Below are 18,647 nucleotides of genomic sequence, written 5' to 3' on the forward strand. Positions count from 1 at the left end.
ATAACCTAATGATGAGTAGTTTGAAAATTAAATTTATAGACACATATTAAAAGCTGCTTTCCAGAGATTGTTTTCTTGTCTCTGTATTTCACAAAAGTAAGTAGCTTGCTAGTTGCTGATCAGCTATGTGTGATTAAAGAAACCCAACAAAACACAATCCAGCCATTTTTGGTCTTGATTGAAATGTCAGTTGCTTTAAAACACATGAATTCCTCCCTGCTTTCTGCTCCTGGTCATTACAGGTAGGACTGCGGAAGAGCCATGCTAACCATAAGGAAGAGGGGACCTGTTTGATAGGGAGTGAGAGACCTCTAACCCAGAACCACTCCCAATCCAAGTGCCTTCAAAGTGTCCTGAAGGAAATGGAACTCATCCGGAGCTCCAGGGATGGGCAAATTGAAGAAGCAATCAGGTTCAATCAAGAGCTGGAAAGAGAGCTGAAGAGTTCTCAGGAAGCTCTGGTCAGTCTGGAAGACTGCAACCGTAACCTGAAGAGGGAACAAGCAGAAATGAGGAAGAAGGTTGAAGAGGCAAGACACGCCGTCCTGAACAGTCTTGGCAAAGTGAAGGAGCTAGAAGTGAAAGCTAATGAGGTGCCACATCTGCTAATATACATTCAGCAGCTGGAATCAGAACTGCAGCACTATAGGTAAGTTTGAGTCTGTCAAAAAATGCCTATAAAACCAGTATTGGAACACAAGTTACTTTGAAAATCACAGATTGTGGTGTATTAAATGTCTCCAAGTACATGTTGTGAAATCTAGCCAGAGGGAAATTAAGAGCTGCTTTTCCATTTTCTTGGTAAAGGATCCATAAGACAACCGGGAGCATTCAGTGGAAGGTAGGCCAAAGTAAGGGTGCTGACCTACAGAGAGCTGAAGTTACTCTCAAACACAGCAACAGAACTCAACATAGCAATGCTTCAAGAAAGCCCCAAACAAATTGCTGACAGTCCTTCAGAATCCATTTCCAACACACTTACTTTTTCCCTCATATCTCCTGCTCGTTAGGTCACATCCAGAGACAGCTGTAATCAGATGGCTGACACACCATTCCTTAGGAAAGCTCTTCAGCTTGTCATAGGAATTGGGGCAAAGCACACAAGGCCAATGGTTTTAAATTCTGCTGAGATTTCATTGCTTCTTCACTGACAGAATAGGTAATACTTCAGAAGAGAGAAGCTAAAACCACAAAATACAGCAGGAGTCTCAAAAGAATACATTATGCAGCAAAAGCCACTTTTGTAACAGCATAAATAGGTGTGTCCAGAAGTCAGAAAATTGGTCATGAATTTAATAGTTCACTGCTTTTGTTGGTTTTTATCTCAGAAAAACTTGGACTTACTGATGGTTGTTAAGTGTTAGGCATTTCTGCCCAAGTTTCAAATTGATCTCTGGAATAAAATCTAATTTATGTTTTCACTGACCCAAAACAAAGCCAACATTTATATATATTTTTACTAACTGTACTAAATCTGGTATTTTAATACGTTGTATATTCTGAACTCCTTGTCTCTTCCTAAACTTACACTTCCTCTGTTTGCTTATAAGAAGAATTCATAGTGAGTTATTTGTGGCTTGATAGCTATTGTACTGGTTTGTGAAGTGAGGCAATTCTAAAAATACCCATTTTATCCCATGTCATTCTGTAAGCATTGTCTATGTTAATACCTGTGTGGTTGCACAAGATAAAAGCATTTATTGAAATACCTATAGGATTTTAAAAACACTGCAAGGGCACATGATGTCCAAGACGACTGTCAATATCTGGATGAATAATACAACTCTTAGTGCTAAGAGGGATCAAAGTACTTGTGTAGTCTATCATGTTCTCCATGGCATAAGCACCAGGGACTTAAGATGAGTTCTTGTTCTGTAGAATTGCTTTTCCAATGTAGGATAAAAAAATCACCTTCAAACAGGAAGAGATGAACTAAGACAGTAAAGAATGTCAACTAGGCCATTCAGAGCAGGAACTTCTGTGGGATACATGGAAATAGTCTGAGCTTAAAAATGTAAATTACACATTCCTTGTAAGATAATCTTCATTCGTAATATCTATTTTTTTAATTGCATGTAAATTAAAATGATTGTAAAGCTCAGGAATGGTGCTGGACTGACCATTTGGGAACTACACCCCTTTTTTAGCCCTGTGGCATATTTAGTGGAGGACCAGGCAAGTTTGCATATGCAAGACCCTTTCAGATTCTCTCTTGACCATAAAGCACTTCCATCTCCCCATCCATGTAATTCGATTTAACAGCAGAGATGCTTAACGATGATTGTGACTTGCATGTCTGTGGTCATATTCCACTGTATGTGGAATACCACCATTCCAAATGATGGTATTCTAATGATGGTGCCCAAACCAGCAGAAAATAGTTAAGCATTGCAGAGCTCTGTGTTACTGTGGTGAGAGTACCAGTGTGGCTGTCTCTACCCCACACAGCCACCGGCATTGTAGTTTGTCCCACTCCCTTTCCTTGCTTACATTTGTGTTACAGACAGCACAAACTCCTTCTGCTCACAGACAATCACCTTCTGTTGTGCAGAAGTCCAAAACCCATGGGCATGTTTTGGGTGAGGTGCTGGAAGTGCATGGTGAAGAGAAGCTGATGAGTTGGCCAAGGTGCAGAGATGGAGGGACAGCTGCTATGTGCTGCAGGTTTCTGCCTGTCAACTGGCAAGTGCATTACGTGTAATGTTACTTAAGTCAGTCTGTAATTAAGTTAGTACTGCAGTGAGCAGTTTTCTCCATTGCCAAACACCACACAGAGTTTGTGAGCAGGATCTTGATTTGGCAAGAACTAATACTGCAACGTAGCAGTGGAGAGAAATGGGTGGGGATTTGAGTATACTGCAGAAAGCATTTAAGATTACAGGTATGTCTCATGAGAATTCACCTTAAGTGGCTTGTTATGCCACTGGTTTACTCCAGCTAGTCTAATTTCTTCCCGCAAGGATTATATTCAAGAGTGAGTCCAATCTATGAGCTTTACATGCTGTTCCTATTTATAGTTTCATATTTATAAAGGAAATGATTTCTTCTTTTAGGTTCAGATTTTCAAAGCTTTTTAAGCATCTAAATCTCACTTCTAGACCTTCATCTGATACCTGCTGGCTATCATTTAGATCTGGAATCACAACCATGATCTTACATTATAATCCCTAACTCAGGAAACAACACAGCTTGCATCTATTCAAGAAAGTATTTAAGTACCTGCAAGTGATTAAATGTTTTCCTAAATTGGAGTACATAATTACAATCACTTTTTCTGCCCACAGACTCATCCTCCTGCATATTTGTATGGCTTAAATATAGGTGAGTACAGAGGTTCCTGTGTCAGGGTTTGAAATGTCCCTCTGATGTCAGTAGGTTCCTAAACCAACCCAAGTGATCAAATAGTTCATAGATACTTCTTGTCTTGAGGTGCACATCCTATCCTTCCTAATATGGATGCATGTGTCAGGGTTTTGGCCCCTTTCTCCACCATTAGAAATCTGGAATGTCTTTCAGTTTTTACTTTAGGGATCAGCCTGTCAGTTTAGGGAGTCAGCTCAGATGCTTTAAAGGTGAAGTTCAAGACATTCCTTACTGAACAGCATGAGTTCAGCTCATTTTAGAGGAAGAAGATGTCAGAAGAAATTGTATATTTATCAGTGGTATTATATAAAAAGTGTGTAATTCACAATGTCTGGATACAGAAGAGTTTAGGAAGTCAGGCCAGTCCCATTTTCTTGCCTCCCAGGGAGTTATTCTCTTTTTGTACTGAGGCACTTGATTTCATTTTCCCAGGTATTTCCTGTTACAGTTGTTATTACTGAAGCTCAGCTGTTCCATTTTTGGACTGGTTGTCCAGTTTCTCAGGATGATATTGGGAACTGCTGTCATTCCCTCCCACCTTAGTGTCAATTGCACACTTGTAATATCTCTTTCAGAAACTGGAAGTCCAAATGAACACACTGGCAAGGTCCCAGGCTGGATTCTGGTGGCCCCCACTTGATAGACTCTATCTGAGAACAAATCATTAACAGCTATTCCCTAAACTCCTTTTTTTTTCCCCACTAAGTCTTGCTTCAGCTCAAGGTGACACCACTCATGTATTCTAATACAGTCCCATGATTTTTAAGTATTATTTATAAGAATGCCACATATAAAATGTTACTACAATAAAAATGTCACATCCACTGCTTCTTTTTATCCATTCAGCCATTTGCCCTGTCAGAAGAGGAAACTAGATTGGTTTGACGTGAATTGTTCTTGCCAAATACAAGTTGGCTCTGTTTACTATACTACATAGTAGGTGGCTTAGAAATTGATTACTTAATAAAGTTTACAGATTCTTTTTCTCTTTAATAGCACTGGAGGAAATAAAAGAATTTAACCCCCCTTTTTTTGATCCCTGTGTAACAAATAAAGAAGCCATTTAGAATTGAAGTAAGACTTCATAAGAGAGATGTTCACAGAGGGTTTGTATTGCTACATTAGCCAGCAGCACAGTAATTACATAGGTCAGTGGAAGGGGTCATAAAATACCAAAAATGCTTCCCATATGCATGGTCTGTCTCCCAAATTACTTAATTGTCCATCAGCATTTATATGTGTTAATGAGTAGGAATCCTTTTTGCATAGAATGCAGAGAGGCTTGTTCCATCCCCTCATATTCTCCTATAAATATGAAGTTTGAGGCCTCTAGCATAATTTTCTCCATTTATTTATTTCATCAGTGTTCAGTTTTCTAAAACGTTATGCTCTAGGTTAGCTTATATTGAAACTGGTTCAGTTTTCCTTTTCTTTCAGGAGACAGTATACTAATCTTTTCAATAATTTCTCAGGTTATCATTTACACTGTAAAACATGGACCAAACAGATCCAAATCAATAATCCAAGAGCAGGAGATGAATATGGAAATATTCCCAACAGATACAGAATCAGTTCCATTGAGTGAAGAAAGAAAAGCCCTAGGAAAGAAACACTAATGCACAAAAGAAGGTGTCTATAGTAGGTTATTTCCAGTTGGAATAATAATGCATGTTTTATATTTAGGCATTCTAGAACTGTTCTCCTATTTTTAAAATTTGTCCTTAAGTAAAGAAAACCTGAACAACTTCTGCTTGACTATTGTCGTCAGTACTAGCTGCTTGCTGGTTGTGAGGTGAAGTGCATGTTGGTCATTTATTTCAAGTGCACAAAATCTGAATGGAGGCTGTGGATGTTTATGTGCTGGAGCACAGAAAAGACTGGGCAGACCTGCAGATGAGAAGTACATCCTTGGACAAGAGCAGTGACAGGCAGGGAGCAGGGACTTATGGCAGTCAGTAGGAATGATGGCTGTCAAGGAACTGAGCTCACAGAGAGTGAAATGAAATGTTACTTTGCAGAGTCTCATTTGTAAAAGCACTCAGATTGTTTTGCATGAATGAATTCTGCTTGTACCTGATATTGTCTTCTACTTATGACTGTAAGAAGTGATGTGTTACATAGAAGTCTGCCAAAAACCCCACAGAACTTCAGATTTTTAAGTAATTAACAATGGCAGGTATGTTATGTTCCCATCATATAGAATCATAGAATCAACCTGGTGGGAAAAGACCTCAAAGATCATTGAGTCCAACCCTACTGTCATTACTAGACCATGGCAATAAGTACCACATCAGTCTCATGTTGAAAACCTCCAGGGATGGTGAATCCACCACCTCCCTGGGGAATCTTAGCCTACTGAATATGAATCTTAGACTACTGGCATGTCTCTAGTCATAGAAGAATTGTAAACTAAGTAAGCAAATCAGATTACTGCTCATTTGAGGCACTTTAAAGGAACATTTTGATTTCACAAAAAGGTATAATTGAGGGTATTGTTATAGATGGTAGAGAGAACTGTACAGAGCAATTTTAATATATTAACGTGTTTACATTACGTTAATACGGCACTGAAGGAAATGCATAGCATCTCTTTGTAAGGAAGGGCTAGTTTTATTTCAAATGCAAAAGTCTTTCTTTCTAGCATTAATAATACTTGCTTCCCATAACAATAGCAAAACCTTGACTTCAAATCCATTCAGATTGGTGCCAGTGGACTTATCCACAAGGCAGCTTGTACTTGTGTGCTGTGCTGTTGGAAGTGTAGCCTTTTTCCATGCTGGGCTCTTGGTTACACAGTGTTTATTCTTGGGAGACTTTCTCTGTTTTCTCACTAAATCCTCCTTTTCATCTGCCTGGCCTTATTTGCTGTGTGGGGAGTAAATCACCGGGAGCACAATGGCAGTGCCACACACAGGGACAGTGCCCATTCACCGGGGGGATGTGCTTTCGCTGCCTCCAGGCTTCCTCCCACAGCTCTGCGCGGGCACTGAGTGTTCCCTCTGGAGCTGTCCCTAGCAGCCTCCATGGCACACACCTTCCTGGAGATGGAGAGATGAAAGCACACTGCAAGCCCTGCTGCAGCCAGCGGAAACAAATCTATAGTCCAAGCCAAAGGAGTTAGTTCTGTCATCTCGTACACAGCATGCAGCTGCCTTTTAAGCTTTAGAAGCTTGTCTCCCTTGCTATTCAATGCACAATTTGAATCATGCTAACCTCTCCTACACCAGAGATATTACTTTTTTCTCAGAACGTGTGTAGTCAATGTCTCTGCAGCTACTGTCCCTTGAATTAGGGCCTGGAAACTCAGCCAGCAGCTTGGCGGCCCCCACAGTGACAGCTGTGCCCTTCCCTCCTTTGGGTGGCTGCCCTGGCTTTGTATAGTCTTTCCCCAAGATTATAGACACTATTGCTACAAAAAACTTTCTAGATGATACAACATAGCATCCATCTTGTCTTCTGCCAGCAAAAAAGAAGGTTTAGAGTTATGTTTGTATATGAAATTAAAGACAAAACTTACTCCCCCAGCACTTTTGAACCGTAGGGCTGGCGGTGCCCCCTCAGAAAGCATTTCTCCCCAACTGCTGGCTTGCTGTCATTGCAAGAACCAGCATCAAACAAACACGGTCTTAGCTCACAAACAGCCCTCAGCTGCAACCCTCTGGCGTGCTGGGGAGAGCTCCTGTGCGGCCCCTTTCTCCATCTCCCATTAGCAGTACAGCACTTGCTACCCAGGCACCATCTGCCCAGTGGCCTTAGCTCACTGCTGACAGGACATTGCTGCCTTGTGCTGCTGTTGTGCACAGTTAACCTCAATATCATCCATCTGACAGATCCTGATACTCCAGATCCCACTGCACAGAGATACGAGCACAGCAAACTGGGAGTGGAGTTATCAGCTTGACAAGACTGAGGCCTTTGCATCTCTCTTGACCTAAAAGCCAGCTAACATCGGTGTAGGAGAGCTGCATAAAAACAACAATTATTTATCAACAAGAAAAACACATCTGTAAGCCAAGAGTTTGTAGCCTGCTGTCACAAAGCATCACAGCTCAGGACGAGCCTCTCTGGGGAGGCAGGAGCACTGTTACATATTGCCTACACAGCCACACACTTGTTCTCTCATTGTTCGTTACACCAACCTGACAAGTTTGTAGCCACTTCTGTGCACAGGAGCACCTGCAGGAAAGGACCCTTGCCAGAGTGCCCCACCTCACTCAAAGGTCTCCGTGTGAGCAGGTCCCACCGTGCTGCTCATAATCCCCTGTAATCAGACCTGCTGGGTTCATTAGCAGCATTCCTTTGCTTACCAGAGTAACAAGAACATACTGGGTAATAAATCTTTAGCTGCATGGAAGGTGGCCAAACCTCCCTAACAGATGCTTTGAAGAGCTAGCAGGTCTTCTTAAAATGCACCTTTTCCTCAGGTCAGTTTTGTAACGCAGAGAGGCAATATATAACCTCAAAGTGCAATGTGTGGCTTTTATGTTTACCTCCCTGGATGTCAAAGGTATTGACAAAAACCCAAAGTAAAACCACCAAGGGTGAGATCCTGAGAGGATCAGGGTATTGACAAGTGTTTTGGTCAGGCACTTGAACACACATTTAAGTACTCCCAGACTCCACCAAGCCCCTCCAGAGATAAAGTTAAAACAACCAACCATATCTCAAGTGGGTTCAACATATGCCATTTTTGTGTCCATTCACAGGAGTTACTTTGAAAATCAAACACTGCCGATCGTCATCAGGCACAAGTAGAGAATTCTGCGTTCTTTTAAGCTTTTTGTTTTGCTGAAGGAATGAAAGGGAAGAAGTTTTATTTTTTATTTTCTTTGTAACGCCTGAAAATCAATTCATGAAAATGAGGAGAGGAGAAATTCTGCTAAAGCAATAAGAAGTGATTATTCACTCTTTGTTCCTCATCTCACTTTCCTTCAGGAGGCAAAAAGACAAGGTGGTTTGTAAGACAGATGCCAACAGCCCAAGTTTTCAAACTGTTCTGCTGAAACAGTCTGCCCTCAGAATATGGAAGGTTTAATGATCTGCCTTATCTCTTTAATATGTCCCAAAACAGAATGATGTAACAAGATGAGTGAAGTAGCTTACAATTGTTTGAGGGAAATTTGCGGATGTTATGCTTAAAAATCCCAAAACCAAACTCAACAAAAAGCCTTTTAAGTTTATAAACCAGAAAAAAAAGCATGGAATCATGAAATCTGGACCAGTTCACTCAAACCTGTCCTTGGCTTTGCAAGAAATATGTTCTGTTTGAGCAGCTTACTTCAAGCAGGGCTGTAAAAGAATTGGCCATCTAGAGAAAGAAACAATAGATGCACAGGCAACTATTGTATTTCATCATTACCTTCAATACTAAGAAAGCTCCTCCATGGAATAATAGCACTGGGAAAAATACCTAGAATAAATTAATTGACTCCATGACTTCCCTGGGAACTTGCCATAATGCAGACTCCCAGCCAAGCAAATTTCTTAAACCCCATCATCAGGACAGCACAGGTTAAATCACAAGATTGGAAATACCATCATGTTACTTAGGACACTGCCAGGAGCAGAGTCACACAGAGATAGACACTCAGTCTGTATTTAAAATTGCCTGGACTCTAAGCAGGTTGTGGGGTGAGCTAATAAATGTCACTGATATGAGGAAATACAGCATAGGCAATTTCTGTATTTTCAATACCATGAGACAGTTATTTAGGAGTCCTGCAAATATTTGTTCTGTTGTCTTGTCTGCTCACCAGAGTCAGAATTCCTGTTGAATCACTGCCCATGTTTACTGTACTGTTCTCTTCCCTTCATTCTCCAGTGTATTTTTTCAACTTTTATCAGCATCTCCTCTGCCTGCTTAGCAGAATGAGTAAACTCCAGATTGATATTTGCCTCTCTTATGCATGACTTAGGGTATTCTCTTTGTGACACTCAGCATGTTTCCCTGGATTTGCCTGGCCATCTGAATCTCAGCTATTCAGAACAGTAGCCTCTGAAAAAACCTAAGGCAAACTGCAGTCACGACCTAAGACAAATGCTGCCCTCAAACCAGAGAAAAACCTAGAAAAGAATGCCATGCATTATAAGTGACACAGATTAAATGCATCTGATTTTAAAGCTTCACATCCTGAGATAATCCCAAACTGGAATTAAATGCTTCTGATTTTAAATTTTAATCACATCCTGAGATAATCCCAAACTGGAAATTCAAACACAGACACAGATTCTGGAGGAAAGAGGGGAAGAAGGAGGGCAGGAGGATCAGCTGGTCAAAGTATTTGCTTCAGAATGTTACACAGAAGAGGCATTTTCACAATTCCAGATTTCTGATTTTAAATTTTAATCACATCCTGAGATAATCCCAAACTGGAAATTCAAACACAGACACAGATTCTGGAGGAAAGAGGGGAAGAAGGAGGGCAGGAGGATCAGCTGGTCAAAGTATTTGCTTCAGAATGTTACACAGAAGAGGCATTTTCACAATTCCAGATGTGAGATTCTGGGGGAAAGAGGGGAAGAAGGAGGGCAGGAGGATCAGCTGGTCAAAATATTTGCTTCAAAATGTTACAGAGAAGAGGCATTTTCACAATTCCAGATGTGGAACTATCTGTGTGCGTAAGCCAAGCAACCTGAAAGTTGTCAAAGACATCAAGAGGCTGGCTTTAGTTCAGAGACCAGTCTTTATCTTTGAAAAAAAAGGAATTTTTTTACATTTTAATACCTTTTCATAAGTCCTATCTGAAAACCTGACAAATTCTGATAAAAATAAATACATATGTGTGTCCTTGAAGGATCACAAAGTTGCAGCTCAACTTCAGAGACTGAAAACAAAGCACAGACTGAAGCTTGACCATTATTGCAGGTGTCTGTATCCCAGGATGTGTCTCTGTCTGTCCCCAGTGCCATTTCACATAGGAATGGATTTTATGCAAAAAGGAATGGTTGGCCAAGAAATGCCAAATTTAAGCTTTGTGCATGATTACTTCTGTGTAACAAGTAACTTCAGCCCTCAAGCCCTCACAGCATCATTCTTAAAACTACTCGAAAAATAAGGTGTAGAGGCTGTGACTAACTGTGTGTTGCAGTCCCTTCGTGTTTGTGGAGAAAAATGTTCCCTGAAGGGTGTCTGAGTGCTAATTGTCATCACACAACACATCATCCATTTCAAGAACAGAGGTGCCAAGTGTTAGGAATCAGATTTCAGTGGAAAGACCCCAAACCTTTCAATAAATCTACAGAATAAAAATCAGGCCCTGTGCTTTGTTTTGTGAAGAGTCTCTGTTCACAGCAGAATGTTTCAGGGAAGGTTCACGATGTCACATTAATCATAACACTGAAAAATCTGGTCTTCACAGCACATCTGCTCTGCTTTTACTCTCTGTACTTGACCCCTTCACACATCCTTGGCAGTAGTTCACATAACATGATAGTATCTGGAGCTGTGTATGGTGAGGTCAGCCAAGTTTAAAGCATAACATTATCGGGTTTAAGCTGAGCTCCAAGTACAGTATTTCACACTCCCAGAGCTGGTAGGTTTAAGGGGCACTGTTTAGCAGAAAATCACCCAACAGAAACATGAGCAATCAGAGCAAAGCCAGTGCTCATGAAAACTGCATAAAAGTAGGTTGTGTTACCCATTTCTGTGTCAGCAGACAGGCAAAGGTGGCATTTCCAACAGGGCATCTGCAACTGGGGGTACACCTGTGTTTATAGCAGTTTGGCTCAGTGGCCTGACAGACATGGCATGAAGGAGGTAAACAGACAGACCACTCTCACTTAGAGCCACTGCTCTGATTTCATGTAGACCCAGGCAAAGTACTCGATTCATCCTCCAAAAATACACTTTGAAAACAATTTAAACTAGTTGCATATTTAGGTGACATCAGGAAAGACTTCAAATAGGCAAAAATAAAAGGAAAAGAAGAAAAATTGTGGTATTTTATTTGGATAGTTTCTTGCTGGAGTGTTTTGATCTTTCCTATCTGAATAACATTGGTAAATCAAATTTCAAAATACCACTTTAAGACACAAAAAAAGAAATAAAATTAAATACTTGATTTTGGTTTCGGGTTGAAGAGGCAGTTTCCTTAGATGCAAAATATTTTTTGTTCAGATTTCTAATTCCAATATTTGAACTGTCATAAGCAAGATTTAATGAATTAATGAATGTACATGGCTTTGCTTAATTTCCAATTCTATCCACATTCCCCAAGGCCAATTCCTTCAGCAGAGGAAAAAGAATAAGAAAACCAAAAATAAGACTGCTGTTAGCTTATATTGTCAGCAAGACTCTGTCTGTGCTGCTGGAGCCCTGGCTGGGATGTGACAGGTTTCTCAGAAGCAAAAGTCTTTCAGCTGTGAAATACTCCCACCACTGGCAGGATATTCCTGGGCAAATGCACAGACTTTGAACAAAAGACCTTGCAGGGTAGCCAGGGGTTGGTACCTTTCAGAAAAGGTATGATTAATCTCTATACAGTGGAATTATACACTGGGTCTGTTCTTGTGCTGTCAATCTTACATTTGCTACTTTCCTCCCTCTCCTGTTGTTCCCTCCTTGCCTTGCTCTCTTTGGTTTGGGCATTTTTGTTCATCATGATTTACAGTTTCCAAATGATGCTTCAAATGCATTTCAAAATAGGAAACTTTAAAGAGTAAATAAATTTAAAGCTTTTTAGGTAAATACTATGCAGTTTATGAGCAATCTAAGCTCTGAATTCACATCAAAACATCATCACTGAAGATCCAAGATCCTGAGAGCTTTGAGGTTTTTAGACCTGTACTGCTTATAAATCAGAGGAACTGTCAATCCCTAAGGCTCGGCACTTATTGTGAAGCACTAAAAGTAATTTATACTTAAACTGCAGTTCTTCAACCTTAACAGTTAAGTCTCTGCTACTGCAAACAGCACTATCTTGCATCAAGCAAGTCTTTTCTTCTAGTTGGGGTACAGGTTGCTTTTAATCTAAATTACCTCTTTATTAAATGATGTTCTTTTTAGAACAGAAAATTATTAATGCTGGAAAGGCAGCAATTACTTCTTCCTCTTTCAAGCAGGGTGATCTTTCCTGTGGCAGGCTCCCATGGACTAGCTAAATTAATGGAGCTGTGTTCCACGAACAAGCATGACACACGGTGCAGAAGTCACCAGGAAGTAATTGATGTTTTGCTGCCTCATGTACTCAAGCCAAAACTTTAATTCTATTAATCTGCTTTTACCTATCATTATATACCAGAAACAAACAGCAAATAACCCCCAAACAAAGCCATGACTCCATAAGCAGAGCCCACAAAGACACCCTGAGCCCTCCAGTTTATCTAGTCAGTGCCTGGTAGGCAGAGCTGAACTGGTGATTTCTTCCCTTCATGGGGCTCTATAAAGAAAGAAAAGGCCATGGTGTGCAGGAGGGGGAAAGAAAGAGCAGTTCTGCTCATTACCGTGAAAAAGGAGCTGTCAAAGCATCACCTTCTTTCATCCTTCCTCCCTCCCCAGCCTTTTTCTGATCCAGGGAAGGGAAGCTTAAATCAAACAGTCAGAATGAATGATGAAACTGCACAGGCTGTACAAAACAAAACCAGGGCTGTTGGGAGCAGTAAAAGGGGGCCCAGCTGAGGCAGCAGGCAGAGCTCAGCTCTGGGTTTCCTTCATTTCATTGTGGCAAAGGCTGGTGCCTGCACAGCCAGGGTGGGCAGACAGCCCCCCTTCCTTTGGCAGCTCTAAACCTGCCTGTGAGGTTCCCGCATGGTCAAGGGGAACAGCAGTAATAGGATGTCCAGGGTAATGAGGATCTGAACTCTCCTCAGTCAGGCTGCAGAAAGGAGCAGAGTACTGGGTCAAAATAAAGTTTTGATGCTGGCACAAGAATGGGTAATTTTAATTCAATTCTGTGTTGGGGGAAGGATGGTGTAACTGCTTACAATAGGCAAGATGAACGTGAACTGGGAGAGCTGCTGAAATACAGAATAAAACCATGTACTGTATTGTTTTTAAAAGCAGGGTTATGAATTATCCATACAGAGGCCTGAGTACACTTTCAGGTGTTTGTTATTTTTGGTGAAGTTAAGCAAACTAATGCTTTTGAATTTTGGTTTGTCTTTTAACCAAGCTTAAAATGAAGCAACTTTTCTATGACAAAAGTCCTCCTAGGACCCTGGGAACATAGACTCCTTTGCCATGGTGTACAAAAATACCATTCCATTTTTCCATTACTTTATAAGTGAAACTGTAAAACCATGATCTGGCCCAGAATACAACATATAAAGTGCCAGGTCAGAGGTGAGAGCTATAAACCAGGTGTAAAACCTGATTTACATGGCTTAGATTGTGTATCCTTAAATCTAAAGGGCTTCCCCTCCCTCCCTGATGAAACAAATGCATACTGCATGCACTGTTAATGTACTTAGTGGGTGATATGCATTCTAGATTTTATATTTGTAAAAGACTAATTTGTGCTTAGAAAACTGGTACCCTGTCTTATGTTAAAACCCATGGTATATCAGGATGTTTCCATCTCATTAAAAGCTCTGCAGAGGAGACCATTGTTCAGGGGTGCATCTGAATTCATCTCAAAAGCAGTAAAGTTCCAGCTCAGTAATTTGATTCATGTCTCCACTAAAAGTGCATTTGAATCACAAAGCTTGGATTCAGATCAGATATCCACTGTCTGAGAGGGAGCTGGATACACAACTTCAGTTTTATCCTAGTTTCAGCCTTGATTGATAGTCTGCCTTGGAAACGTTTTGTTTGGGCTGTATTTTAGTTGGGGAAATAAGCTTTGTATCACATGGTAAGGAAAGCTACAACAATGTGATAATCATTTGATTTTTAGGCAAAATAATACTGAAAATAAACATTTAAAATTACTCAAGTAGTCAAGATATGGAAAACCAGGATCTACTGTGATAGATTGCAGAATAATCTTAGGACACTGAGTGACAAAATGATGGCATTTTGGGGGCAAAAAGCCCCAAACCCAACCTCAAACAACACTTCCAACTTCAGTGGAACAGATACAGTGATGGACTCTGAGATTATTGTAACTGCTGAAGAATTATCTATTCAAGCTTTATAACCCTAGCATTGTATCATCTGTTCAGTTGCTGACTTGTGAGATGAAAGCAAATATAGTATTAAAATTTATTAGGAAAGCAATAGAAAACAATACAAAGAAAATAATTATGCACGTTCACAGAACACCTGTATCAGAAAAAGGAAATTATGATCCTTTCACTAAAACTATTAAACTAGAGGAGGCATAGAAAAGGCAACAAGGGTGATAAAAAAGGCATGGAAACTATTTTAGCCTCTTGCAGATGTGGCAAACAGATAACCGAGGAGACATGTGAAATGGGTCTATAAAATTTTTATCAAGAAAATGAACAGAGAATAATTTTTCAGTGTCGCAGTGTAGGAACTATAAGTCAGCATGTGAAAGCAGGAGGCAGGTTCAGAGCAGATAAAGAAAAGTGATTCTTACACAGTGGGTAATGTAAGCTGTGGTCACCTAACAGCAAGGTGCTTGGTTTGGGGAAAGGTTACATGGATTAAGAAAGCAACTGAAATACCAATTTACAAAACCTCTTTACAGGCATTAAATAGAAAGATGACATCTCCATCTGAGTCACCATGGAAATCTACAGAAATACTGCAGAGTGAAAGGCCAGGGCAGGACTAAGGATGCAAAAGGGTACATGAATAGCAGGGGAAATGTATCTATAAGTATTGTCTCTGAGCTTTTAATATGTATAAGTTGATAAAGTAAGAGTTTGATTTTAGAAATATCTCTAACGTCACCTTGGCTTCATCTGCAGGAATTCTAGGTCATTGCTCTGAGAATCAAGCTTACCTAACAACTACAGTTTCAGAGGATCCACGTTCTAGGCTGAGCCACTACTCAGACTCCAGACCATAGCTTTGTTATTTCAGAAATCCATTGTTATAGAGGTTAATGTGTTATAGAGGTTAATGGCCAGAGCCAAAGGTATAAAATACAGGCTGTATCCTGAATGTGAGTCCTAGATCAATTGTTGGTTTTCCCTTCTAAACAACCACAGAAGTAGGCAGCTGTTACCCGTGTTAGTTACTACAATTACCTTTAAGATGGCTAAAGATCTCTAGACCCATAAATTTAGAGATGCTGTTTAACTCTTTTGTAGCAACCACCTCTCACTCGGATGCACAAATATCAGTGATACCTGGAGATTAGCAGTATTTAAAGTGGATTAACTGTTTCTGTGGTAAGAAGATTTTCTGAGCTACAGTGGTAAATATTAGCTAGAATCTGGGACAGTCTCCAAACCCTCTAGTTCAGTGTGAGAGCCAGAGTGGCTCTCAGCTTTAGCCAAAACGTCGTGCCTCCCCCGCCCCCGTCCCCGTTAGCAGCCTCTCATGGGATTTCTCACACACCCCTCACAAGCATCTGCTTGTGGGACATAATGAGTAGGATACAGGATTAGATAGCTGAAGAGTCCAACCAAAATCTGGTGTGACAAAACCCTGCACAAGTCCCTGCCTTTAGGTCACGCTTTCCCATTCTAGGCCCCTGAGGGATGCCTATTGTCCAGCCTCCAATCACTTCATTCATTTCCATTCAAACCCAGGGGCTCCCTGCAGAGCTGGAAACCAGCACACACTATTCAATGTAGATGTCAGGTTTTGTGTAAGAGACAGCCATACCAATATTGCAAGGAGCCTTTTTATCCCTCCATGCTTACAGCAAAATTTAATCTGAAAAGTTAGGTTTAGTGCTTCTGACATGCTGGCACAGCAAATATTTCTCCACGTAATTGAAAAAGATCATTTGTAAGAGTGTTGGCCCAGGCTGAGATCTGGGGGCAAGCAGAGTGTTTTCGAAATACTGCGTGTTTATCAGAAGGAAAACATGTACTTTAATATTTACATTCCTCTGGCCTTCGTGCTGTTTGCAGCTCTCTGTCACAGATGTGCACTACTATTTCTGTTCACATTTTCTCACTTCACTCCAAGTTGCTTGGGATGTGCATTATAAATATATGCATTATTGAAGATTCTGTTCAATAATTTAGAGGGCTCTATGACACCTTCCATTCACCATGTGTGAGGCCTATGCAAGTACCTCACCTCTGACCCATAAAAGCACTTTTAACTTGGTTTCTCACACTCTGTTGGGGCTGTCAGGGAGAGAAAATGGTGTTCCATAACCCTGGGAAGAAGGATTTTTCTCATTTCTAGTCCAGGTAGTCCTGAAATAGAAATACCACATTATATCTCACTGAAAAAAGGAATGAAGTGTTAATGAGGAATCTTCTTTTCCTTTAAACCCTCTGCAAGGATATAAGAATAGCCTGACTGTACAAATGGAAGAGAACCAGACAGGATAGCTGTGCTGTGAAACACAAAGCTTAAGCAGATTACCTGACACAAGTTATTAACTGCATGGCACACATTCAGCCCACTTGCATTACTCACTGAGTACATGAATGAAACACCTATTCCAAACATACACCAACAGCATTGCCTTGGGATACAAAGAGTTGGGTTTTCAATAGTACTACTGCTCCTGCAGCAGTGACTTGTCATTAATGTGTGTTCTAGGACCACTCAGACTGTACTGTTGGACTTACTTCAACCACTGTAATAATTCATGTCACCAGAACAATAACTCTTCTGGTTTAAATGGTAAGATGAGAAAGTAACTTTGTGTAATAGATCTTATTACTTTGTTCTGTGCAACTGTGGCCAAGGACTTATGTATATTTTGAACTCTGACATTCATGTTTATTATTTCAGAAATCTATTGTTATAGAGGTTACTGTGTTCTTGCCAGAGCCAAAGACATAAAATACAGGCTGTATCCTGAATATGAGTCCTAGATAAATGTATATATGATAAAGGAGCATGATGAAATTACCTGCTTAGATTATTAAGAAAATTCTCATCTAAAATCTATTCTCATCACTGTATGTCTTGGAGAAAACCGAGTGCTAGGAATTCTAAAGAACTCCATCATGAATATCAAATACAGACAATTTAAGAAGCAAGCAGTGATTTAGAAGAGTTACACTTGGACGAGATGATGGTTGTAGGTCCCTTCCAACTGAACTATTCTATTCTACAAGGAGAATTCATCTGTTTTTAAACACAGTCTTGCCATTCAGGAAATTTCATTTTTAAATTAAACCATGTTTTATTAGATTACAGGTCCAATCCCCACCAGGGGACAGGAGAAGTTTTCCTTTAGGGACTATTTTCTGCTTTTAACTTAAGGAACTTTTTTTCCATTCTTATTAATGCTATGCTGACAAATAAGTATAAATACGTAACAGCACTTGCTACTCTACTAAAACTTATGTATTGGTTTTGGTAGGTTTTATAGATGATGCTAAACTCAGTCCCTCAGAGCACTTTTCAAGTGCTCACAGGCCCACAGGGAATGAAAAAGCATTTAATTAAAATAACCTGGATTCCAGAGTGATTGCTCAGGGCATGACCCCATGTACTAGCTGAGATTGCTCTGGTGGCACTGTGGGATCTGGACTGGCATTAATTACACTTGCAGTTTCTAAGTTTTGATCTTGTTTTTATATGTCTTGTAGAAGACGAGTCAAATATGTTGTCTCAAAATGATGGTACTTTGATTTCAGCATTTCTTATAGAGGGCTAGAGAATCTCTTGGGGTACATCAGGTGTACTTTGGAGAGGTGGCAATCATCCCCAGGTCCTGCTGACACCTACAGCCCACGTGCAGCAGAAAGATTGAGTAGGTCTCACCTGTCTGTCAGCCACATGAAGTGAGGCAATCCAGAGGGCTCACAGAAGGTGCAGTACAATGATTATGTTTATTATTTAAAAGTAAACAAACAAGACCTAAAAATTTTAATGAATTGCAGGCACTGAATCTGTGGAAAGCTTTTAGGGATTCGAAAGTAAATATCTTTCAAGCTGGAATCTTATGAATGTGTTAAGAGATTGCTTCTGTAATAATGTAATGACATGAGAAGTCAACAAGAGCAGCACTGAACAGAGCAGCACTAGCATAACTGTGCTTCAAAATCCAGTTTTCCTTGTAGAAACCAACAAAACCTCTCAACTAAGCCTTTGTTCCAAGGGTGGGATATCTGAAAGCAAAATTTTGTCTGCCCAGATGCAGTACTTGCAATTCAATGGGACCAGAGCAGTAGACAGAGCCTGGAAATAGTGAGGCAGTCTTTCTTTAATCCTTGGTAAGAACTTTGAGGCCTTCTGATTCACTGTACTTAAGTATAGTCTGGTTATAAACTAGAACAAGAAGTGAGGGTGGTCT

The 18,647-nt window shown here is 40.3% G+C and overlaps 1 protein-coding gene across 1 annotated transcript in view; it reads left to right on the top strand.

Moving 5' to 3' along the window:
• Positions 1 to 18,647, top strand: part of EFCC1 (EF-hand and coiled-coil domain containing 1) — a gene marked incomplete at its 5' end in the record, with an annotated part of 52,877 nt that overhangs the window by 3,508 nt on the left and 30,722 nt on the right. The window contains one exon of the mRNA XM_009080188.1: positions 243 to 649. Within this exon, the coding sequence (XP_009078436.1) occupies positions 243 to 649 (407 nt within the window). The remainder of the gene's footprint in view (positions 1 to 242; positions 650 to 18,647) is intronic.

The sequence above is a fragment of the Acanthisitta chloris genome, unplaced genomic scaffold, assembly GCF_000695815.1.
Source record: "Acanthisitta chloris isolate BGI_N310 unplaced genomic scaffold, ASM69581v1 scaffold12908, whole genome shotgun sequence".
Lineage (NCBI taxonomy): Eukaryota > Metazoa > Chordata > Aves > Passeriformes > Acanthisittidae > Acanthisitta > Acanthisitta chloris.